Source organism: Dendropsophus ebraccatus, chromosome 9, assembly GCF_027789765.1.
Source record: "Dendropsophus ebraccatus isolate aDenEbr1 chromosome 9, aDenEbr1.pat, whole genome shotgun sequence".
NCBI classification, from domain to species: domain Eukaryota; kingdom Metazoa; phylum Chordata; class Amphibia; order Anura; family Hylidae; genus Dendropsophus; species Dendropsophus ebraccatus.
Window position 1 is genome coordinate 628,799 of NC_091462.1, and position 26,297 is coordinate 655,095.

General features: G+C 47.6%; 1 protein-coding gene across 1 annotated transcript in view; it reads right to left on the reverse strand.

Annotated features, from left to right (window-relative positions):
* PLCD4 (phospholipase C delta 4) overlaps positions 1 to 26,297 on the reverse strand; it is a 204,425-nt gene that overhangs the window by 81,018 nt on the left and 97,110 nt on the right. Inside the window, exons 10-11 of the mRNA XM_069982245.1 lie at positions 17,292 to 17,453; positions 15,664 to 15,820 (exon numbers count right to left, since the gene is read on the reverse strand). Of these exons, the coding sequence (XP_069838346.1) occupies positions 15,664 to 15,820; positions 17,292 to 17,453 (319 nt within the window). The remainder of the gene's footprint in view (positions 1 to 15,663; positions 15,821 to 17,291; positions 17,454 to 26,297) is intronic.

Here is a 26,297-nt window from a genome sequence, read left to right on the forward strand (position 1 = left end):
CAGAAGCTGCAGTGAGTGTCCTCCACCACAGGGGGGCAGTGTGTGGCAGGCCGGGGGCGGCATCATGTCTCTCTCATCCTCCTGTGAGGAGGCAGGAGGAGGGGATCAGCGCTCCATACACACAGCCTGGGCTCCTAACAACGGACTACTGTGCCCAGCACTGCACAGCTCAGCACCAGGTACACAGTCCGCAGTGGGGGAGGAGCCTCGGGCCGGCAGGGGGCGCTCTTACAGTCATGTTCTGGAGGGAGGAGATGGAGCTCACCCTGGTAGGGCTGCAGCATGAGGAAGCTGAGATACAGGCTGCTGCAGGCCTGAGGAAGCTGAGATACAGGCTGCTGCAGGCATGAGGAAGCTGAGATACAGGCTGCTGCAGGAATGCTGAGATACAGGCTGCTGCAGGAATGAGGAAGCTGAGATACAGGCTGCTGCAGGCATGAGGAAGCTGAGATACAGGCTGCTGCAGGCATGAGGAAGCAGAGATACAGGCTGCTGCAGCATGAGGAAGCTGAGATACAGGCTGCTGCAGGAATGAGGAAGCTGAGATACAGGCTGCTGCAGGCCTGAGGAAGCTGAGATACAGGCTGCTGCAGGAATAAGGAAGCTGAGATACAGGCTGCTGCAGGTATGAGGAAGCTGAGATACAGGCTGCTGCAGGCCTGAGGAAGCTGAGATACAGGCTGTTGCAGGTGTGAGGAAGCTGAGATACAGGCTGCTGCAGGAATGCTGAGATACAGGCTGCTGCAGGAATGAGGAAGCTGAGATACAGGCTGCTGCAGGCCTGAGGAAGCTGAGATACAGGCTGCTGCAGGAATAAGGAAGCTGAGATACAGGCTGCTGCAGGTATGAGGAAGCTGAGATACAGGCTGCTGCAGGCCTGAGGAAGCTGAGATACAGGCTGTTGCAGGTGTGAGGAAGCTGAGATACAGGCTGCTGCAGGAATGCTGAGATACAGGCTGCTGCAGGAATAAGGAAGCTGAGATACAGGCTGCTGCAGGAATAAGGAAGCTGAGATAAAGGCTGCTGCAGGAATAAGGAACGTAGAGATACAGGCTGCTGCAGGCATGAGGAAGCTGAGATACAGGCTGCTGCAGGCATGAGGAAGCTGAGATACAGGCTGCTGCAGGCATGAGGAAGCTGAGATACAGGCTGCTGCAGCATGAGGAAGCTGAGATACAGGCAGCTGCAGGAATAAGGAAGCTAAAATACAGGCTGCTGCAGGAATGAGGAAGCTGAGATACAGGCTGCTGCAGGAATGAGGAAGCTGAGATACAGGCTGCAGCAGCATGAGGAAGCTGAGATACAGGCTGCTGCAGGAATAAGGAAGCTGAGATACAGGCTGCTGCAGGAATAAGGAAGCTGAGATACAGGCTGCTGCAGGCCTGAGGAAGCTGAGATACAGGCTGCTGCAGGAATGAGGAAGCTGAGATACAGGCTGTTGCAGGTATGAGGAAGCTGAGATACAGGCTGTTGCAGGTATGAGGAAGCTGAGATACAGGCTGCTGCAGGAATGAGGAAGCTGAGATACAGGCTGTTGCAGGTATGAGGAAGCTGAGATACAGGCTGCTGCAGGCATGAGGAAGCTGAGATACAGGCTGCTGCAGCATGAGGAAGCTGAGATACAGGCTGCTGCAGGAATGCTGAGATACAGGCTGCTGCAGGAATGAGGAAGCTGAGATACAGGCTGCTGCAGGCCTGAGGAAGCTGAGATACAGGCTGCTGCAGGCCTGAGGAAGCTGAGATACAGGCTGCTGCAGAAATAAGGAAGCTGAGATACAGGCTGCTGCAGGCCTGAGGAAGCTGAGATACAGGCTGCTGCAGGAATGAGGAAGCTGAGATACAGGCTGCTGCAGGAATGAGGAAGCTGAGATACAGGCTGCTGCAGGAATGAGGAAGCTGAGATACAGGCTGCTGCAGGAATGAGGAAGCTGAGATACAGGCTGCTGCAGGAATGAGGAAGCTGAGATACAGGCTGCTGCAGGAATGAGGAAGCTGAAATACAGGCTGCTGCAGGCATGAGGAAGCTGAGATACAGGCTGCTGCAGCATGAGGAAGCTGAGATACAGGCTGCTGCAGGAATGAGAAAGCTGAGATACAGGCTGCTGCAGGAATGAGGAGGCTGAGATACAGGCTGCTGCAGGCCTGAGGAAGCTGAGATACAGGCTGCTGCAGGCATGAGGAAGCTGAGATACAGGCTGCTGCAGGAATGAGGAGGCTGAGATACAGGCTGCTGCAGGCCTGAGGAGGCTGAGATACAGGCTGCTGCAGCATGAGGAAGCTGAGATACAGGCTGCTGCAGGCCTGAGGAGGCTGAGATACAGGCTGCTGCAGGCATGAGGAAGCTGAGATACAGGCTGCTGCAGGCATGAGGAAGCTGAGATACAGGCTGCTGCAGGCATGAGGAAGCTGAGATACAGGCTGCTGCAGGCATGAGGAAGCTGAGATACAGGCTGCTGCAGCATGAGGAAGCTGAGATACAGGCTGCTGCAGGAATGAGGAAGCTGAGATACAGGCTGCTGCAGGCATGAGGAAGCTGAGATACAGGCTGCTGCAGGAATGAGGAAGCTGAGATACAGGCTGCTGCAGGAATAAGGAAGCTGAGATACAGGCTGCTGCAGGCATGAGGAAGCTGAGATACAGGCTGCTGCAGGAATGAGGAAGCTGAGATACAGGCTGCTGCAGGAATGAGGAGGCTGAGATACAGGCTGCTGCAGGCATAAGGAAGCTGAGATACAGGCTGCTGCAGGCATGAGGAAGCTGAGATACAGGCTGCTGCAGGAATGAGGAAACTGAGATACAGGCTGCTGCAGGAATAAGGAAGCTGAGATACAGGCTGCTGCAGGCATGAGGAAGCTGAGATACAGGCTGCTGCAGGAATGAGGAAGCTGAGATACAGGCTGCTGCAGGCATGAGGAAGCTGAGATACAGGCTGCTGCAGGCCTGAAGAAGCTGAGATACAGGCTGCTGCAGGAATGCTGAGATATGAGTAGGAAATATGAAATCCATTGCTAGTAATTACTATACTATGTTTTCTCTTGGGTCTGCTGACCACTACTGCCGGTCACCCAGCTTTCCTAGTGTTCTGTACGGCCATTCTGTTGTTCCTTTCTTACTAAACAACCAGACAGAGTGTATATAGGAGGATATTGGCTGATCATTACCTGTCACCCAGCTTTCCCAGCCTCCTGAATCTGATGCAGCAGTGCTTTCCCCTGAGGAGGATGCTGGGGACAGTGTTATGTATGATGTGTGTGTGGACATCATTGGGATGGAGGGCGGCCATGATGTGTGTGATGTGACGTCCTCTCATAGAGGAGCAGAGCTGTGCCTGGCTGGATGGAGGGGAGAGGCCCAGCAACAGGGGTATGGGGAGGCCTGGGGCCTTATATACAAGCCTGGCCTCTACACACATCATGTATATACTGTATGGATGTGTATATACTGCGCGTGTGTGTATATATACTGCGTGTATGTGTATATACTGCGTGTGTGTATATACTGTGTGTGTGTGTGTATATACTGTGTATATATACTGTGTGTATGTGTATATACTGTATGTATGTGTATATACTGCGCGTGTGTGTATGTGTATATACTGTGTGTATGTGTATATACTGCGTGTGTGTGTATATATACTGTGTGTATATATACTGTATGTATGTGTATATACTGTGTGTGTATATATATATATATATATATATATATATACACTGTGTGTATGTGTATATACTGTATGTATGTGTATATACACTGTGCGTATGTATATATACTGTGTGTATGTCTATATACTGTGTGTATACACTCACCGGCCACTTTATTAGGTACACCTGTCCAACTGCACGTTACCACTTAATTTCTAATCAGCCAATCACATGGCGGCAACTCAGTGCATTTAGGCATGTAGACATGGTCAAGACAATCTCCTGCAGTTCAAACCGAGATCAGTATGGGGAAGAAAGGTGATTTGAGGCCTTTGAACGTGGCATGGTTGTTGGTGCCAGAAGGGCTGGTCTGAGTATTTCAGAAACTGCTGATCTACTGGGATTTTCCCGCACAACCATCTCTAGGGTTTACAGAGAATGGTCCGAAAAAGAAAAACCATCCAGTGAGCGGCCGTTCTGTGGGCGGAAATGCCTTGTTGATGCCAGAGGTCAGAGGAGAATGGGCAGACTGGTTCCAGCTGATAGAAAGGCAACAGTGACTCAAATAGCCAACCGTTACAGCCAAGGTAGGCCGAAGAGCATCTCTGAACGCACAGTACGGCCAACTCTGAGGCAGATGGGCTACAGCAGCAGAAGACCACACCGGGTGCCACTCCGCTCAGCTAAGAACAGGAAACTGAGGCTACAATTTGCACAAGCTCATCGAAATTGGACAGTAGAAGATTGGAAAAACGTTGCCTGGTCTGATGAGTCTCGATTTCTGCTGCGACATTCGGATGGTCGGGTCAGAATTTGGCGTCAACAACATGAAAGCATGGATCCATCCTGCCTTGTATCAACGGTTCAGGCTGGTGGTGGTGGTGTCATGGTGTGGGGAATATTTTCTTGGCACTCTTTGGGCCCCTTGGTACCAATTGAGCATGGTTACAACGCCACAGCCTACCTGAGTATTGTTGCTGACCATGTCCATCCCTTTATGACCACAATGGACCCAACATCTGATGGCGACTTTCAGCAGGATAATGCGCCATGTCATAAAGCTAGAATCATCTCAGACTGGTTTCTTGAACATGACAATGAGGTCACTGTACTCCAATGGCCTCCACAGTCACCAGATCTCAATCCAATAGAGCATCTTTGGGATGTGGTGGAACGGGAGATTGGCATCATGGATGTGCAGCCGACAAATCTGCGGCAACTGTGTGATGTCATCATGTCACTATGGACCAAAATCTCTGAGGAAGCTTCCAGCACCTTGTTGTATCTATGCCACCAAGAATTGAGGCAGTTCTGAAGGCAAAAGGGGGTCCAACCCGTTACTAGCATGGTGTACCTAATAAAGTGGCCGGTGAGTGTATAGGACAATTTTTTACTCACCGTAAATTTTCTTTCCTGTAGTCCGAAGCAGCAGCACGAATAGGGAAGATCCGATCTTCCTGCAATGGTAGGACAGATGGTACTAATAAAAGACGACTGATTAGGAGCCCTCTAAGAAGGTCATACTGACCCCTCCTCCTTGTGTCTTTCTAACGCTAATAACAAAAAAATACATAAAAACCCCAATTAATCAAAAAAAGCAATGAAACAATAAAGGTATGCTGCATGAATATATTTTATTTAAATCAGGACGGGAAGTCCGTGCTGCTGCTTCGGACTACAGGAAAGAAAATTTATGGTGAGTAAAAAATTGTCCTTTCCCTTACGTCCTCAGCAGCAGCACGAATGGGGATATAGCAAGCCATGAACAGACTAGGGAGGGTTATGAACAGAAGATAAAACAGCTGAACCAAACACTGGTTGAATACAGTCACGAATATCAAGTCTATAGTGTTTGACAAAAGTGTTCGAGGACGACCATGAAGCAGTCCTGCATATCTGTTCCAGTGGCACAGATCTCTTCTCAGCCCATGTAGATGACGTTGCCCTTGTTGAGTGTTCTCTTATTCCGTCAGGCACTTGCAGTCCAGCCTCCTGATAACAAATAGAGACGACTTCTCTTATCCATCTGGATAAGGAAGCTTTGGATGATTTGCATCCTTTGTTTTTTCCTGAAAATGATAAGAACAAGTGATTAGACTTCCTAAAAGACTTGGTCCTCTCAATATACACATTCAAGGCTCTTCCAACATCTAATGAATGAAGTTCCGTGTTGGCATGTGTATGTGTAAACACAGGGAGCTCTATTTGTTGATTAATGTTCCCGAATGAAGGGACTTTAGGTATAAAGGATGGAAGTGTCCTGAGAACAATCTTGTCCTGCAGGATAATTAGGTAAGGCTCATAAACCCCCAATGCTTGAATATCGCTAATACGCTTAGCTGATGTAATGGCAACCAAAAAGCATACCATTAAAGAGATGAATTTTATATCTGCAGATGATAATGGCTCAAAGGGCGTTTTTTTCAGCTGATCGAGCACAATCTCCAAATTCCATCTGGGGATTGGATCAATCCTGTTAGGGCGAATTCTTTGGATAGCTCTCACAAATCTTTGTATTAGTGGATCCTGTTACAACCTCAATTCAAATATGGCCGATAAGGCAGAAATATGTACCTTCATAGTGGATGGCTTGAGTCCCTTTTGAAAGCCATTCTGTAAGAACTGTAAGATAATATGTATGGAAGGTTTCTCACAGTTTAATTTATTTCTTCCACACCATCCCTCGAAGGCTCTTTTGACCCTGAGGTATGTCCTGTTGGTAGATGGGGCCCTGGACTGTAATAGGGTCTCTATCACCGAGTCTGAGAGTCCTTTATCTCTCAGTATGGACCTGTCAAATTCCAGGCCGTCAGTTGTAATTGTTTCAGGTCCTGATAGAAGTTTCGGCCTTGGGTCAATAGATGTGGGACCTGAGGAAGGACCCAGAATGTCCCTCTGGACATTGTCATCAACAGAGAGAACCAAGCTCTCCTGGGCCAATAAGGTGCTATGAGGATTACCGACGCTTGGTCCTGCCTCAACTTCTGGATGACTCTCGGTATCATGGGTATGGGAGGAAAAATGTATCCTAGGCTGAAAACCCATTGAAAAGACAGAGCGTCTAACCTTCCAAGGATTGTCTGTCGGAAACAGGGAGCAAAATCGGTGTACCTTCGCGTTCTGTCTGGTGGCCATCAGGTCCACTACTGGACACCCCCAAGATCGGGTGATCTGCAGAAAAATTGAATGGTCCAGAGTCCATTCTCCTGGAAGCGGTAGGTCTCGACTCAACCTGTCTGCTAGGACATTCTGAGATCCTTTCACATGGACCGCTGATAGTTGGGAGAGATTCATCTCTGCCCAACGAAAGATTTTTTCAGCCTCTAGTAGGAGTGGAATGGATCTGGTACCTCCTTGCCGATTTATGTTTGCGACTGAGGTAGTGTTGTCAGTCTGGACTTTGACCGCCTTGTTCTGAATCTGTAGGGAGAAGTGGAGAAGAGCCAGTCTGATCGCCCTCAACTCCCTCATATTCGAGGACATGAATCTCTCGTCTGGAGACCATACCCCCTTGGCCCTTAGACCGGTCATGTGCGCTCCCCACCCTGAGCTTGACGCATCGGTAGTTATCACTATCCAATGCGGTGGGGCGAATGTTCTGCCGATCGTTGGTGATATCCATCAAACCAGAGACTCTCTTGTTTCTCTGGAAATGATCTACAGGACTGTCTAAGGACTCCAAGTTCCTGTCCCAACATGTGAGAACCTCCTGTTGTAGGTGCCTCATATGCCACCTTGCCCATTCTATAGCATCCGCTGCTGCTGTCATTAATCCCAGCACTCTCATCATTTGACGGAGTGAAATGGGAACGGCTTGTCTGAGGTGTAGAACACCTTCCCTCAGAACCCGAATTCTGTCTGGTGGCAGAGATATCATCATGGACTTTGTGTCCAGTATAAATCCCAGAAACTGCTTCACCTGAGATGGAATTAGATGGGATTTCTCCCAATTCACTATCCACCCTAGACGCTGAATATGGGTCAACGTGTGATCAATGTTCTCCTGGAGTGACTGTGCCGACGCACCTATCAACAACCAGTCGTCTAGGTAAAGTATAAGGGTTATACCTTCTTCTCTGAGATTGGCAACAGTGGCAGAGACTATTTTGGTAAATACATAGGGAGCAGAGGTGATTCCAAAGGGCAGGGCAACAAATTGGAGGTGGGACCAGCAACCTTTGACAAGTACCTTCACACGCAGAAATCTCCTGTGTGCTGGGTAAATTGGGACATGGAGGTACGCATCCCTTAGGTCTATGGTAGCGAGAAAATCTCCCATGGTGATCAGGGGAATGGCAGAACGAACAGTCTCCATTCTGAACTTTCTCTTGGTGAGAAACCTGTTCAGGAAGCGCAAATCTATAATCATCCTCCAGCCCCCTGAACTTTTGGGGACGAGAAACACTTGAGAATATATCCCTCGACCTTTCTCTGCGTGGGGGACTCCTTCTAGAACTCCCTTTACAATAAACTCTGAAACCATGTCCTCTAAGTGTTTTTGCTTTTCTGCATGCATAACAGGTGTGGCTAGAAATCTGTTTGTGGGTTTTGTGTGCCACTCTAGACGATACCCCTCTCTGATTATAGATAGTACCCAGTACCCATGTGTCTTTCACATACCTCTCCCAGACCGGAAGGAATCTCGACAGTCTTCCTCCTACTGGGGCTCTTCTGGCGTCAGAAGGAATTCTTTTTATTTGCTCCTGCAAATCCTCTACCTCGTCCTCTCTGTCTCTGGTTGGGATTTCTTTGTGCTGATCGTCCTCGTCTGGAATATGAATCCTCTTTCTTTCCTGAATTGGACTTTCTAGAGAAGGAGGAACGAAAGGAATTATTTGTTCCCTTAGGCCCTATGCACACGTTCAGTATTTTTTTCTGGTCCTGAAACAACCCGTGAGAAATTGCGGATTGGACATCCGTATTCCATCCGTTGCTGGACCAGACTGAGCAGTGAATGAATGGCAGACCCCCTCCTGCGGCATCATCAGACCTCCTCTGCGGCGGCATCAGACCCCCTCCTGCGGCGGCATCGGACCGACCCCCTCTGCGGCATCAGACCCCCTCCTGCGGCATCATCAGACCCCTCCTGCGGTAAGGATGCGATCTCCTATGCGATCCTCCTGTGCCGTTCTGCCTTCAGTGCTCTTAATTGATTCATTGATACTTTCCTAACCACATAGTAAACACCAATTTATTGAGCTAATTGGTAATGATGATTGGCAGCTGGGCTACAAAGGTACAAGTACCAATTACCTCAATAAATTGGGGTGTTGATTGTAAACACCCCAATTTATTGAGGTAATAATTTGTGCATTTTTTCCAAGGGAAAGAAGTTGATATCGTCATCCGAATCCGTATCAGGCGGAGAAGAGTGGACCTCGTCCAAGACTTGAAATTCATCCAAGCAGACGGAGTCAGGACTTACATCCCTGGACGATCTTCTAGAGGATAATTTCTCCCTTCCTTCCTCCCAAGTAAATGATTCCTTAAATTGTCCTAAAGCTAAAAAGGAAATAAATAAGGAATCCCAATCTTCCAAAAAAAGATAAACAAACACATCAATACATATTATGCCTCATAATGTATCATCATTTACCGTCTTGCACGAATTGTTTCATTAATGTCATCATCTGACTATTTGAAAGTTGCTCCCCCTCTGGCTGCTCCTGGGTATTGCAGGCTGCGCATACAGTCATTTCACATCCATCAGGAAGCAGTGTATTACAAGACTGACAGGCAAGATGTTTTCTCTTACAAGTGGATTTCCCTGCTACGGAGGGTCTGTCACCAGAACCTTGTGACATCTGTCAAAGAAATACATGAGTACTACCTCTACCTTCTGGAAGAAAAAGATAGAGCAAAATAAAGGTGTGATTCCCTCCAGTGGGCATCAGCATATGCCAGCATAGTCTCACTTACTTTACCTGATGCTTGGGAGGTGCAGACGCCAAGGAATCCATTCCTAAAGTGGCGTTACCGGAAATAAATACTCATTCTGTGTACGTTCCAGCGTGCCGCGTGCCACGCCCCCTGTATAATGCTGCCTATCCGGAACAGACGTTTGCCCGCATCTAGCGCGTAACACAGCACCAGGACAAGCTGTGGGCAAGTACGTCATTTCCGGTCCTGCGCTGTACTCGAACGGCGCCCCGACCTTCTTCTCCCGGAAGTGGTCCGGTCACATGATCTCCCTGAACCCATCGTCACTGCGTACCGCGTGCAGGCGGGACTTCCGGACCTGCGCAGTGCCTCAGAATAAACGCCGGACGAGCACTCCAGGAAAAAACTTGAGTGATTCTTACTCAGAATTCCAAGGTAAAGCGGAAAGGCATATATGCTTATGGGAAACCCCACATTACAGTATATCTCATCATAAAGTCACGTATTCGTATATGAATACCCATATAATCACTACCCCATAAGCTGGGGCAGAGCACAATACATACCTAAAACATTAAAACAGGTCCCATATATCCTAGGACCTTATATATATATATAACAATAATAAGCAAATAAAATCATATCCTCTCCCTGCGCGACCGCACAGGAAGAAGAAGAAAGAAAGAAAGAATAAAAGATACATTACCGCATCCTCTATCCCCCTCTCTATCTAACACCACCTGTCCCACAGGAGGACAGAAAAAAAAAACACAAGGAGGAGGGGTCTGTATGGCCTTCTTATAGGGCTCCTAATCAATCTTCTTTTATTACTACCATCTGTCCTACCATTGCAGGAAGATAGGATCTTCCCCATTGGTGCTGCTGCTTAGGACGTAAGGGAAATACTGTGTGTATGTGTATATACTGCATGTGTATGGGTATATACTGTGTGTGTATGTGTATATACTGTGTGTGTATGTGTATATACTGTGTGTGTATGGGTATATACTGTGTGTATGTGTATATACTGGGTGTGTGTATATATATATACTGTGTGTATGTGTATATACTGTGTGTGTGTGTGTGTGTGTGTGTGTGTGTGTGTGTGTGTATATATATATATACTGTGTGTATGTGTATATACTGTGTGTGTGTATATATATACTGTGTGTATGTGTATATACTGTGTGTATGTGTATATACTGTGTGTGTATATACTGTGTGTGTATATACTGTGTGTATATACTGTGTGTGTGTATATATATACTGTGTGTGTGTGTGTATATACTGTGTGTGTGTGTGTATACACTGTGTGTATATGTATACACTGCGTGTGTGTGTGTGTGTGTGTGTGTGTGTGTGTGTGTGTGTGTGTGTGTGTGTGTGTGTGTGTGTGTGTGTATATATATATATATATATATACTGTGTGTATGTGTATATACTGGGTGTGTGTGTGTGTGTGTGTGTGTGTATATAGATACTGTGTGTATATATACTGTATGTATGTGTATATACTGTGTGTGTGTATATATATACACTGTGTGTGTGTATATATATACACTGTGTGTGTCTATATATATACTGTGTGTATGTGTATATACTGTATGTATGTGTATATACTGTGTGTGTGTGTGTATATATAGATACTGTGTGTATGTGTATATACTGTGTGTGTGTATATATATACTGTGTGTATGTGTATATACTGTGTGTATGTGTATGTGTGTATACACTGTGTGTGTGTATATGTATACACTGTGTGTATGTGTATATACTGTGTGTGTATATATATACTGTGTGTATGTGTATATACTGCGTGTGTGTGTGTGTGTGTGTGTGTATATATATAGATACTGTGTGTATATATACTGTATGTATGTGTATATACTGTGTGTGTATATATATATACACTGTGTGTGTGTATATATATACTGTGTGTATGTGTATATACTGTATGTATGTGTATATACTGTCTGTATATATACTGTGTGTATGTGTATATACTGTATGTATGTGTATATACTGTGTGTGTGTGTGTATATATAGATACTGTGTGTATGTGTATATACTGTGTGTGTGTATATATATACTGTGTGTGTGTATATATATACTGTGTGTATGTGTATATACTGTGTGTATGTGTATGTGTATATACTGTGTGTGTGTATATATATACTGTGTGTATGTGTATATACTGTCTGTATGTGTATATACTGTCTGTATATATACTGTGTGTATGTGTATATACTGTATGTATGTGTATATACTGTGTGTGTGTGTGTATATATAGATACTGTGTGTATGTCTATATACTGTGTGTGTGTATATATATATATACTGTGTGTGTGTATATATATATACTGTGTGTATGTGTATATACTGTATGTATGTGTATATACTGTCTGTATATATACTGTGTGTATGTGTATATACTGTATGTATGTGTATATACTGTGTGTGTGTGTGTATATATACTGTGTGTATGTGTATATACTGTGTGTATGTGTATATACTGTGTGTATATATTTATTAGTGATGAGCGAATTGCTGGCGCAGCGCTCTGTTCATCAAGCCAATTGCCTACCAGCGCTGCTCCACTCCCCGATGCTTCACCCTGGGTGCCAGGGAAAAGCTGGATCCAATCCTGAAAAACTAAGAGAATTTTCCCAGGATTGGATCCAGCTTTTCCTGGGAGGGGTGGCCGGGAGCAGAGCAGCGCTGACAGGCAAACGGCTGGATGAGCAGAGTGCTGAGCAAGCGAAGCACTTAGCTTTGTTGAGATGAGCGTTTCGCTCTCTCTCTATATATATTATATAATATATATATATATACACACACACACACACACTGGAATAGATGAGCTGATATATTAAATGAAACCGCTGTACCAGCTGCACTGCACTGCTCCTACAGAGGTAGTCACCCAGCTTTCCTAGTCTGCACTGCTCCTACAGAGGTAGTCACCCAGCTTTCCTAGTCTGCACTGCTCTTACAGAGGTAGTCACCCAGCTTTCCTAGTATACACTGCTCCTACAGAGGTAGTCACCCAGCTTTCCTAGTCTGCACTGCTCCTACAGAGGTAGTCACCCAGCTTTCCTAGTCTGCACTGCTCCTACAGAGGTAGTCACCCAGCTTTCCTAGTCTGCACTGCTCCTACAGAGGTAGTCACCCAGCTTTCCTAATCTGCACTGCTCCTACAGAGGTAGTCACCCAGCTTTCCTAGTCTGCACTGCTCCTACAGAGATAGTCACCCAGCTTTCCTAGTCTGCACTGCTCCTACAGAGGTAGTCACCCAGCTTTCCTAGTCTGCACTGCTCTTACAGAGGTAGTCACCCAGCTTTCCTAGTCTGCACTGCTCCTACAGAGGTAGTCACCCAGCTTTCCTAGTCTGCACTGCTCCTACAGAGGTAGTCACCCAGCTTTCCTAGTCTGCACTGCTCCTACAGGGGTTGTCACCCAGCTTTCCTAGTCTGCACTGCTCCTACAGAGGTAGTCACCCAGCTTTCCTAGTCTGCACTGCTCCTACAGAGGTAGTCACCCAGCTTTCCTACTCTGCACTGCTCTTACAGAGGTAGTCACCCAGCTTTCCTAGTCTGCACTGCTCCTACAGAGGTAGTCACCCAGCTTTCCTAGTATACACAGCTCCTACAGAGGTAGTCACCCAGCTTTCCTAGTCTGCACTGCTCCTACAGAGGTAGTCACCCAGCTTTCCTAGTCTGCACTGCTCCTACAGAGGTAGTCACCCAGCTTTCCTAGTCTGCACTGCTCCTACAGAGGTAGTCACCCAGCTTTCCTAGTCTGCACTGCTCCTACAGAGGTAGTCACCCAGCTTTCCTAGTCTGCACTGCTCCTACAGAGGTAGTCACCCAGCTTTCCTAGTCTGCACTGCTCTTACAGAGGTAGTCACCCAGCTTTCCTAGTCTGCACTGCTCCTACAGAGGTAGTCACCCAGCTTTCCTAGTCTGCACTGCTCCTACAGAGGTAGTCACCCAGCTTTCCTAGTCTGCACTGCTCCTACAGAGGTAGTCACCCAGCTTTCCTAGTCTGCACTGCTCCTACAGAGGTAGTCACCCAGCTTTCCTAGTCTGCACTGCTCCTACAGAGGTAGTCACCCAGCTTTCCTAGTCTGCACTGCTCCTACAGAGGTAGTCACCCAGCTTTCCTAGTCTGCACTGCTCCTACAGAGGTAGTCACCCAGCTTTCCTAGTCTGCACTGCTCCTACAGAGGTAGTCACCCAGCTTTCCTAGTCTGCACTGCTCTTACAGAGGTAGTCACCCAGCTTTCCTAGTCTGCACTGCTCCTACAGAGGTAGTCACCCAGCTTTCCTAGTCTGCACTGCTCCTACAGAGGTAGTCACCCAGCTTTCCTAGTCTGCACTGCTCCTACAGAGGTAGTCACCCAGCTTTCTTAGTCTGCACTGCTCCTACAGAGGTAGTCACCCAGCTTTCCTAGTCTGCACTGCTCCTACAGCTGTAGTGTGTACATGGGTGTATACATGTAAATACTCGTCTTGTAGTGTGAGCATAGCTGTATACCTGTATATACACTCCTGTAGTGGCTGTATACCTGTATATACATGTCCTGTAGTGGCTGTATACCTGTATATACATGTCCTGTAGTGGCTGTATACCTGTATATACATGTCCTGTAGTGGCTGTATACCTGTATATACATGTCCTGTAGTGGCTGTATACCTGTATATACACGTCCTGTAGTGGCTGTATACCTGTATATACACTCCTGTAGTGGCTGTATACCTGTATATACACGTCCTGTAGTGGCTGTATACCTGTATATATAGTACATGTCCTGTAGTGGCTGTATACCTGTATATACACTCCTGTAGTGGCTGTATACCTGTATATACACTCCTGTAGTGGCTGTATACCTGTATATACATGTCCTGTAGTGGCTGTATACCTGTATATACATGTCCTGTAGTGGCTGTATACCTGTATATACATGTCCTGTAGTGGCTGTATACCTGTATATACATGTCCTGTAGTGGCTGTATACCTGTATATACATGTCCTGTAGTGGCTGTATACCTGTATATACATGTCCTGTAGTGGCTGTATACCTGTATATACATGTCCTGTAGTGGCTGTATACCTGTATATACATGTCCTGTAGTGGCTGTATACCTGTATATACACTCCTGTAGTGGCTGTATACTTGTATATACACTCCTGTAGTGGCTGTATACCTGTATATACATGTCCTGTAGTGGCTGTATACCTGTATATACACGTCCTGTAGTGGCTGTATACCTGTATATACACGTCCTGTAGTGGCTGTATATCTGTATATACATGTCCTGTAGTGGCTGTATACCTGTATATACATGTCCTGTAGTGGCTGTATACCTGTATATACACTCCTGTAGTGGCTGTATACCTGTATATACATGTCCTGTAGTGGCTGTATACCTGTATATACACTCCTGTAGTGGCTGTATACCTGTATATACATGTCCTGTAGTGGCTGTATACCTGTATATACACTCCTGTAGTGGCTGCATAGCTGTATATACACTCCTGTAGTGGCTGTATTCCTGTATATACATGTCCTGTAGTGGCTGTATACCTGTATATATAGTACATGTCCTGTAGTGGCTGTATACCTGTATATATAGTACATGTCCTGTAGTGGCTGTATTCCTGTATATACATGTCCTGTAGTGGCTGTATACCTGTATATACATGTCCTGTAGTGGCTGTATACCTGTATATACACTCCTGTAGTGTGAGCATAGCTGTATACCTGTATATATATTCCCCCAGGTTTCTGCTGAGACCCCCTAATAATAACCAATAATAATAATGACTATAGACTGAATGGCGCGGCCTTGTTGTGTTGATGCTCAGTAAGTTCCTTTTTGGCATGGCCAAGTGGATGTGGCTTGCAAAAAAGGGTGTGGCTTGTAAAAAGGGGCGTGTCATAATTATTGTTACCGTTATGTTAGTTGTTTGGGGGGGCTGGGGGTGGTAGTTGTATGAATGGGGGGGGGGGGGGGAGGCTGAAGGAGCTTTATGTTACATTAATGGGGGTGGGGTGCCGAAAAAGGTTTCGCACAGGGCGCCATGTACCCTAAGGCCGTCCCTGTATATATATATATCCCTGACTCCATTCCTGAGTTACCTGGTTCTTTGACAAGCTTGCGGGCCTTATACTCTGTGAATGAAGACATCTCGTACGGCTTGTGGTAGGTCCTGGAGTGCTTGAAGCTCTGGAAGGGAACGCTCTTACAGTAGATAATGCAGTCAGATAGTTCCTGAGACAGACGCTCCTTGGATTTCTGATTATAAGAAATGTAGTGAAAATGAAAGCGATGAGCGATGAGCCAAGTAGCAGTATTAACTTTGTCAGCTCGGCTGTCACCCCAGCTGCCCCTGAACCCCGTACCCTGCAGTCTGGGTGGCGGGAAAAGCCGGATCCAGTCCTGGAAAAATCCTTTTAGTTTCCCAGGACTGCTGCGGCGCTAGTTGAGAAGGGCTGCGGCATTAGTTGAAGGGCAGCGGCGCTAGTTGAAGGGCAGCGGCATTAGTTGAAGGGCAGCGGCGCTAGCTGAAGGGCAGCGGCACTAGCTGAAGGGCAGCGGCACTAGCTGAAGGGCAGCGGCACTAGCTGAAGGGCAGCGGCACTAGCTGAAGGGCAGCGGCGCTAGCTGAAGGGCAGCGGCACTAGCTGAAGGGCAGCGGCACTAGCTGAAGGGCAGCGGCACTAGCTGAAGGGCAGCGGCACTAGCTGAAGGGCAGCGGCACTAGCTGAAGGGCAGCGGCACTAGCTGAAGGGCAGCGGCACTAGCTGAAGGGCAGCGGCACTAGCTGAAGGGCAGCGGCACTAGCTGAAGGGCAGCGGCATTAGCTGAAGGGCAGCGGCACTAGCTGAAGGGCAGCGGCATTAGCTGAAGGGCAGCGGCATTAGCTGAAGGGCAGCGGCATTAGCTGAAGGGCAGCGGCATTAGCTGAAGGGCAGCGGCACTAGCTGAAGGGCAGCGGCACTAGCTGAAGGGCAGCGGCACTAGCTGAAGGGCAGCGGCATTAGCTGAAGGGCAGCGGCACTAGCTGAAGGGCAGCGGCACTAGTTGAAGGGCAGCGGCGTTAGTTGAAGGGCAGCGGCGCTAGTTGAAGGGCAGCGGCGCTAGTTGAAGGGCAGCGGCGCTAGTTGAAGGGCAGCGGCGCTAGTTGAAGGGCAGCGGCGCTAGTTGAAGGGCAGCGGCGCTAGTTGAAGGGCAGCGGCGCTAGTTGAAGGGCAGCGGCGCTAGTTGAAGGGCAGCGGCGCTAGTTGAAGGGCAGCGGCGCTAGTTGAAGGGCAGCGGCTTTAGTTGAAGGGCAGCGGCGCTAGTTGAAGGGCAGCGGCATTAGTTGAAGGGCAGCGGCGCTAGTTGAAGGGCAGCGGCGCTAGTTGAAGGGCAGCGGCACTAGTTGAAGGGCAGCGGCATTAGTTGAAGGGCAGCGGCATTAGTTGAAGGGCAGCGGCGCTAGTTGAAGGGCAGCGGCACTAGTTGAAGGGCAGCGGCATTAGTTGAAGGGCAGCGGCATTAGTTGAAGGGCAGCGGCGTTAGCTGAAGGGCAGCGGCGCTAGTTGAAGGGCAGCGGTGCTAGTTGAAGGGCAGCGGCATTAGTTGAAGGGCAGCGGCGCTAGTTGAAGGGCAGCGGCGTATAAGCCGAGAGCCGAGCTGACACTTCACTTACATAATACTGTAAACTCCCTCAGAGAAGAAGCAACAGACATTCAAAGCAAATCGCAGACATGACACAACCTGCCTTCTGTCTCTTTTTATCCTCACTCTGGTTCTCCTCCTCCAAGTCATCACCATCATCTTCCTCTGATATTTCTCCTAAGTCAGGATCCTCAGAGAGTTCACCAAAGGCGTCCTCCAGACTCCCAATCTTCTTCCCTTTCACAATTATCTTTCCACGTAATTCCTGAAAATGGGCAGAATAGAAGAACATTGTGTAGAGAAGGAGACCCCGAGGGGACACCGTGTAGAGAAGGAGACCCCGAGGGGACACCGTGTAGAGAAGGAGACCCCGAGGGACACCGTGTAGAGAAGGAGACCCCGAGGGACACCGTGTAGAGAAGGAGACCCCGAGGGACACAGTGTAGATAAGGAGACCCCGAGGGACACAGTATAGATAAGGAGACCCCGAGGGACACGTGTAGATAAGGAGACCCCAAGGGACACCGTGTAGATAAGGAGACCCCGAGGGACACCGTGTAGATAAGGAGACCCCGAGGGACACCGTGTAGATAAGAAGACCCCGAGGGGACACAGTGTAGAGAAGGAGACCCCGAGGGACACGTGTAGATAAGGAGACCCCGAGGGACACGTGTAGATAAGGAGACCCCGAGGGACACCGTGTAGATAAGGAGACCCCGAGGGACACAGTATAGATAAGGAGACCCCGAGGGACACAGTATAGATAAGGAGACCCCGAGGGACACGTGTAGATAAGGAGACCCCAAGGGACACCGTGTAGATAAGGAGACCCCGAGGGGACACCGTGTAGATAAGGAGACCCCGAGGGACACTGAGTAGATAAGGAGACCCCGAGGGGACACCGTGTAGAGAAGGAGACCCCGAGGGGCACGTGTAGATAAGGAGACCGCAAGGGACACCGTGTAGATAAGGAGACCCCGAGGGACACCGTGTAGATAAGGAGACCCCGAGGGACACCGTGTAGAGAAGGAGACCCCGAGGGGACACCGTGTAGAGAAGGAGACCCCGAGGGACACCGTGTAGATAAGGAGACCCCGAGGGACACCGTGTAGAGAAGGAGACCCCGAGGGGACACCGTGTAGAGAAGGAGACCCCGAGGGGACACCGTGTAGAGAAGGAGACCCCGAGGGACACGTGTAGATAAGGAGACCCCGAGGGACACCGTGTAGATAAGGAGACCCCGAGGGACACGTGTAGATAAGGAGACCCCGAGGGACACAGTATAGATAAGGAGACCCCGAGGGACACGTGTAGATAAGGAGACCCCGAGGGACACCGTGTAGATAAGGAGACCCCGAGGGACACGTGTAGATAAGGAGACCCCGAGGGACACAGTATAGATAAGGAGACCCCGAGGGACACGTGTAGATAAGGAGACCCCAAGGGACACCGTGTAGATAAGGAGACCCCGAGGGGACACCGTGTAGATAAGGAGACCCCGAGGGACACTGAGTAGATAAGGAGACCCCGAGGGGACACCGTGTAGAGAAGGAGACCCCGAGGGGCACGTGTAGATAAGGAGACCGCAAGGGACACCGTGTAGATAAGGAGACCCCGAGGGAACATAGTGGCCCAAATTTATTAAAACTGTCTAAGTGCAAACTTAGACTAGACAATCTTTAAATGTACTAGATGTATCAGGCTGTTTGATAAATCGGTCACGCTTAAACATGGTCTAGTTTTTAGGGGCAAAGTTTACACCATCTATTACTTGGTTTGAAGTCTAAACCCCAGAAAAATGCAACAGCTCCGCACAATGGCAGATGTAGACCCCCCCCCCCCCCCCCAAACTGCTAAAAAAATTCCCACAGAAATGAGGAGGCTTTTGGTTACCATTACCATTAGTTTGAAGTCTGCCAGAAATTTCAACCAGATTCAGGCGCTTTTTTTTTTTTTTTTTTTTTTTTGGTGAAAAGTTGGTCACGCTTTCTTTTTCGCATTAACTCCGCCCTTTTTCATACTGGGCTGAAAAGTGTCTAAAATGCTAAATTGTGGAGAAGTCCTGTGCGCCACTTATCCTTCCACAACTCTGGCGGAGACACATAGTAAGTCTGGGCCATGTCAGGATGATATTCTGTCTATTTCTAGGCCGTTACAATATGGCGCTGACCTTCTAAACACGCAGAGATTTGCTGCATCCAGAGGAGACCATGCAGCCCGAGGGACAGGGAGGGTCGCGCTGAATACAACATAGGAAAGAGCAATCCTGGACCATATAGTTACTATTTGTGCAATTTAAGCACGGCTAAGACTTATCACTTACCAGAACTTTTAACTCTTACCCTTTAAAGGGGTTCTCCAGCATTACAAAAACATGGCTGCTTTCTTCCATAGACAGCAGTGCTCTTGTCTGCAGTTTGGGTTCAGGTTTTGTACCTCAGTTCCATTGAGGTGAATGGAGCTTAATTACAAACTGCACCTGACCTGAAGACAAGAGCTGTGCTGTCTCTGGAAGAAAGTGGCCATGTTCTTGTAGCACTGGGGAACCCCTTTAACTTCTCTTTCACTCTACACTTATTCACAGCCACTTAGCTGAAAGCCACCAGGAGCAGTTCAGGGCCTAGTCAGTCTGATTTAGGCACCTGAGATCAATTAGCCCTATGCTATGGGGGGGGGGGGGGGTATATATATGACTGATTGCAGGCTGGGTGGTACAGTAATCAGCAATCTGTATGTGTATGTACACTCACCGGCCACTTTATTAGGTACACCTGTCCAACTGCACGTTACCACTTAATTTCTAATCAGCCAATCACATGGCGGCAACTCAGTGCATTTAGGCATGTAGACATGGTCAAGACAATCTCCTGCAGTTCAAACCGAGCATCAGTATGGGGAAGAAAGGTGATTTGAGGCCTTTGAACATGGCATTGTTGTTGGTGCCAGAAGGGCTGGTCTGAGTATTTCAGAAACTGCTGATCTACTGGGATTTTCACGCACAACCATCTCTAGGGTTTACAGAGAATGGTCCGAAAAAGAAAAACCATCCAGTGAGCGGCAGTTCTGTGGGCGGAAATGCCTTGTTGATGCCAGAGGTCAGAGGAGAATGGGCAGACTGGTTCCAGCTGATAGAAAGGCAACAGTGACTCAAATAGCCAACCGTTACACCCAAGGTAGGCAGAAGAGCATCTCTGAGCGCACAGTACGGCCAACTCTGAGGCAGATGGGCTACAGCAGCAGAAGACCACACCGGGTGCCACTCCGCTCAGCTAAGAACAGGAAACTGAGGCTACAATTTGCACAAACGCATCGAAATTGGACAGTAGAAGATTGGAAAAACGTTGCCTGGTCTGATGAGTCTCGATTTCTGCTGCGACATTCGGATGGTAGGGTCAGAATTTGGCGCCAACAACATGAAAGCATGGATCCATCCTGCCTTGTATCAGCGGTTCAGGCTGGTGGTGGTGTCATGGTGTGGGGAATATTTTCTTGGCACTCTTTGGGCCCCTTGGTACCAATTGAGCATGGTTGCAACGCCACAGCCTACCTGAGTATTGTTGCTGACCATGTCCATCCCTTTATGACCACAATGGACCCAACATCTGATGGCTACTTTCAGCAGGATAATGCGCCATGTCATAAAGCTAGAATCATCTCAGACTGGTTTCTTGAACATGACAATGAGGTCACTGTACTCCAATGGCCTCCACAGTCACCAGATCTCAATCCAATAGAGCATCTTTGGGATGTGGTGGAACGGGAGATTGGCATCATGGATGTGCAGCCGACAAATCTGCGGCAACTGTGTGATGTCATCATGTCACTATGGACCAAAATCTCTGAGGAAGCTTCCAGCACCTTGTTGTATCTATGCCACCAAGAATTGGGGCAGCTCTGAGGGCAAAAGGGGGTCCAACCCGTTACTAGCATGGTGTACCTAATAAAGTGGCCGCTGAGTGTATGTATATATTACTGATTGCAGGCTGGGTGGCACAGTGATCAGCAATCTGTATGTGTATATATACACTCACCGGCCACTTTATTAGGTACACCATGCTATACACCGGGTATATAGTCTGGGCTGGGGGTATATACTCTGTTACACCGGGTATAGTCTGGGCTGGGGGTATATACTCTGTTACACCGGGTATAGTCTGGGCTGGGGCCGGTGTAACAGAGTATATACCCCCAGCCCAGACTATATACCCGGTGTATATACCTCCAGCCCAGACTATACCCGGTGTAACAGAGTATATACCCCCAGCCCAGACTATATACCCGGTGTATATACCCCCAGCCCAGACTATACCCGGTGTATATACCCCCAGCCCCGACTATACCCGGTGTAACAGAGTATATACCCCCAGCCCAGACTATACCCGGTTGTAACAGAGTATATACCCCCAGCCCAGACTATACCCGGTGTATATACCCCCAGCCCAGACTATACCCAGTGTAACAGAGTATATACCCCCAGCCCAGACTATATACCCGGTGTATATACCCCCAGCCCAGACTATATACCCGGTGTATATACCCCCAGCCCAGACTATACCCGGTGTAACAGAGTATATACCCCCAGCCCAGACTATACCCGGTGTAACAGAGTATATACCCCCAGCCCAGACTATACCTGGTGTATATACCCCCAGCCCAGACTATACCCGGTGTAACAGAGTATATACCCCCAGCCCAGACTATACCCGGTGTATATACCCCCAGCCCAGACTATACCCGGTGTATATACCCCCAGCCCGGACTATACCCGGTGTAACAGAGTATATACCCCCAGCCCAGACTATACCCAGTGTAACAGAGTATATATCCCCAGCCCAGACTATACCCGGTGTATATACCCCCAGCCCAGACTATACCCGGTGTAACAGAGTATATACCCCCAGCCCAGACTATACCCAGTGTAACACAGTATATATCCCCAGCCCAGACTATACCCAGTGTAACAGAGTATATACCCCCCAGCCCAGACTATACCCGGTGTATATACCCCCAGCCCAGACTATACCCGGTGTAACAGAGTATATACCCCCAGCCCAGACTATACCCGGTGTATATACCCCCAGCCCAGACTATACCCAGTGTAACAGAGTATATACCCCCAGCCCAGACTATACCCGGTGTAACAGAGTATATACCCCCAGCCCGGACTATACCTGGTGTATATACCCCCAGCCCAGACTATACCCGGTGTAACAGAGTATATACCTCCAGCCCAGACTATACCCGGTGTAACAGAGTATATACCCCCAGCCCAGACTATACCTGGTGTATATACCCCCAGCCCAGACTATACCCGGTGTAACAGAGTATATACCCCCAGCCCAGACTATACCCGGTGTAACAGAGTATATACCCCCAGCCCAGACTATACCCGGTGTAACAGAGTATATACCCCCAGCCCAGACTATACCTGGTGTATATACCCCCAGCCCAGACTATACCCGGTGTAACAGAGTATATACCCCCAGCCCAGACTATACCCGGTGTATATACCCCCAGCCCAGCAGCAGTCAGTGATAGACACAAGAATTACTTATTCACCATGTTATTGGGGATTCGGCTTTGTCTGCTGAGATAAGTGAGAAGATGGAAATGTAACTACATTGGGGCAGATTTATCATTGTGTTTGCACTATTGTTTTATTTTTATTTTTTGCTAATAAGGAGATTTGTGCAAGATTTATTAAGTATTTTGTGCTATTTTCCATCAGTTTCCGCCACCTGCACCGTCTTTCAATGTTTGCACTGGGAGGGGCCGGGTTTTCTAGTAACTACTTTTATCATTAGATTTATCATCTGCTAATTTTCTGTTTTTGCACAAAATCCCCCCCTAGCGAAGCTTTTTAGCAAATCTGTGTTAGGCCGGGTTCACACTGCATTTTTGCAGTCTGTTTTTTTTCATCCAAAAAGTGGATGTAAAATGGATGAAGAATACGGATGCATTTGTGTGCCTCCGTTTTGATCCGTTTTTTCCATTGACTTCCATAAAAAAAAAAAAAAAAAAAAGGATAAAAAAGGGATCAAAATGCATCAGTTTTTTTAGTGTACACAAAAATATGGTCCGCCACGTTTTTATGTACGCTAAAAAAAAAAAAGATACGTTTCGATTCGTTGTAAATCCGTTTTATTTTTTTACAAAAATGGATGAAAAAACGGACAGCAAAAAATGCTGTGTGAATCCGGCCTTAGACATAAAAGATCTTTTAAGGCCCTTGCGTCTAATAATGATTTTTGCGCAACAAACGTAACATTTCGCGCAGCCCATACAGAGCACCGCCTGCTCAAAAAAAATGTGTGGATGATAAATGCCGCCATAGACTTTTATTACTACAACCAGAAGAACTCGGCCGTTCATAATATAAGGAAATCAGAACATCCTGAAACTATAACTTTACATTGGCCAATTATCGGGTGAATATGAGTTAGTCACCTGATCAGCACATGACGTGTAATACACCGATCAGCACATGTAATACACCGATCAGCACATGGCGTCTAATACACCGATCAGCACATGTAATACATCGATCAGCACATGTAATACATCGATCAGCACATGTAATACACCGATCAGCACATGTAATACACCGATCAGCACATGTAATACACCGATCAGCACATGTAATACACCGATCAGCACATGACGTGTAATACACCGATCAGCACATGTAATACACCGATCAGCACATGTAATACACCGATCAGCACATGACATGTAATACACCGATCAGCACATGGCGTGTAATACACCGATCAGCACATGTAATACACCGATCAGCACATGTAATACACCGATCAGCACATGTAATACACCGATCAGCACATGTAATACACCGATCAGCACATGTTATACAGCGATCAGCACATGTAATACACCGATCAGCACATGTAATACACCGATCAGCACATGTAATACACCGATCAGCACATGGCGTGTAATACACCGATCAGCACATGGCGTGTAATACACCGATCAGCACATGACGTGTAATACACCGATCAGCACATGTAATACACCGATCAGCACATGACGTGTAATACACCGATCAGCACATGTAATACACCGATCAGCACATGGCGTGTAATACACCGATCAGCACATGGCGTGTAATACACCGATCAGCACATGACGTGTAATACACCGATCAGCACATGTAATACACCGATCAGCACATGACGTGTAATACACCGATCAGCACATGTAATACACCGATCAGCACATGACGTGTAATACACCGATCAGCACATGACGTGTAATACACCGATCAGCACATGTAATACACCGATCAGCACATGTAATACACCGATCAGCACATGGCGTGTAATACACCGATCAGCACATGGCGTGTAATACACCGATCAGCACATGACGTGTAATACACCGATCAGCACATGTAATACACCGATCAGCACATGTAATACACCGATCAGCACATGTAATACACCGATCAGCACATGACGTGTAATACACCGATCAGCACATGTAATACACCGATCAGCACATGGCGTGTAATACACCGATCAGCACATGGCGTGTAATACACCGATCAGCACATGACGTGTAATACACCGATCAGCACATGTAATACACCGATCAGCACATGGCGTGTAATACACCGATCAGCACATGGCGTGTAATACACCGATCAGCACATGTAATACACCGATCAGCACATGGCGTGTAATACACCGATCAGCACATGTAATACACCGATCAGCACATGTAATACACCGATCAGCACATGTAATACACCGATCAGCACATGTAATACACCGATCAGCACATGGCGTGTAATACACCGATCAGCACATGTAATACACCGATCAGCAAATGACGTGTAATACACCGATCAGCACATGTAATACACCGATCAGCACATGTAATACACCGATCAGCAAATGACGTGTAATACACCGATCAGCACATGACGTGTAATACACCGATCAGCACATGACGTGTAATACACCGATCAGCACATGGCGTCTAATACACCGATCAGCACATGTAATACACCGATCAGCACATGTAATACACCGATCAGCACATGTAATACACTGATCAGCACATGTAATACACCGATCAGCACATGTAATACACCGATCAGCACATGTAATACACCGATCAGCACATGTAATACACCGATCAGCACATGTAATACACCGATCAGCACATGTAATACACCGATCAGCACATGTAATACACCGATCAGCACATGGCATGTAATACACCGATCAGCACATGTAATACACCGATCAGCACATGTTATACAGCGATCAGCACATGTTATACAGCGATCAGCACATGTAATACACCGATCAGCACATGTAATACACCGATCAGCACATGTAATACACCGATCAGCACATGACGTGTAATACACCGATCAGCACATGACGTGTAATACACCGATCAGCACGTGTAATACACCGATCAGCACATGTAATACACCGATCAGCACATGTAATACACCGATCAGCACATGACGTGTAATACACCGATCAGCACATGTAATACACCGATCAGCACATGTAATACACCGATCAGCACATGTAATACACCGATCAGCACATGTAATACACCGATCAGCACATGTAATACACCGATCAGCACATGTAATACACCGATCAGCACATGTAATACACCGATCAGCACATGTAATACACCGATCAGCACATGTAATACACCGATCAGCACATGGCGTGTAATACACCGATCAGCACATGGCGTGTAATACACCGATCAGCACATGGCGTGTAATACACCGATCAGCACATGACGTGTAATACACCGATCAGCACATGTAATACACCGATCAGCACATGTAATACACCGATCAGCACATGACGTGTAATACACCGATCAGCACATGGCGTGTAATACACCGATCAGCACATGGCGTGTAATACACCGATCAGCACATGTAATACACCGATCAGCACATGTAATACACCGATCAGCACATGTAATACACCGATCAGCACATGGCGTGTAATACACCGATCAGCACATGTAATACACCGATCAGCACATGACGTGTAATACACCGATCAGCACATGTAATACACCGATCAGCACATGTAATACACCGATC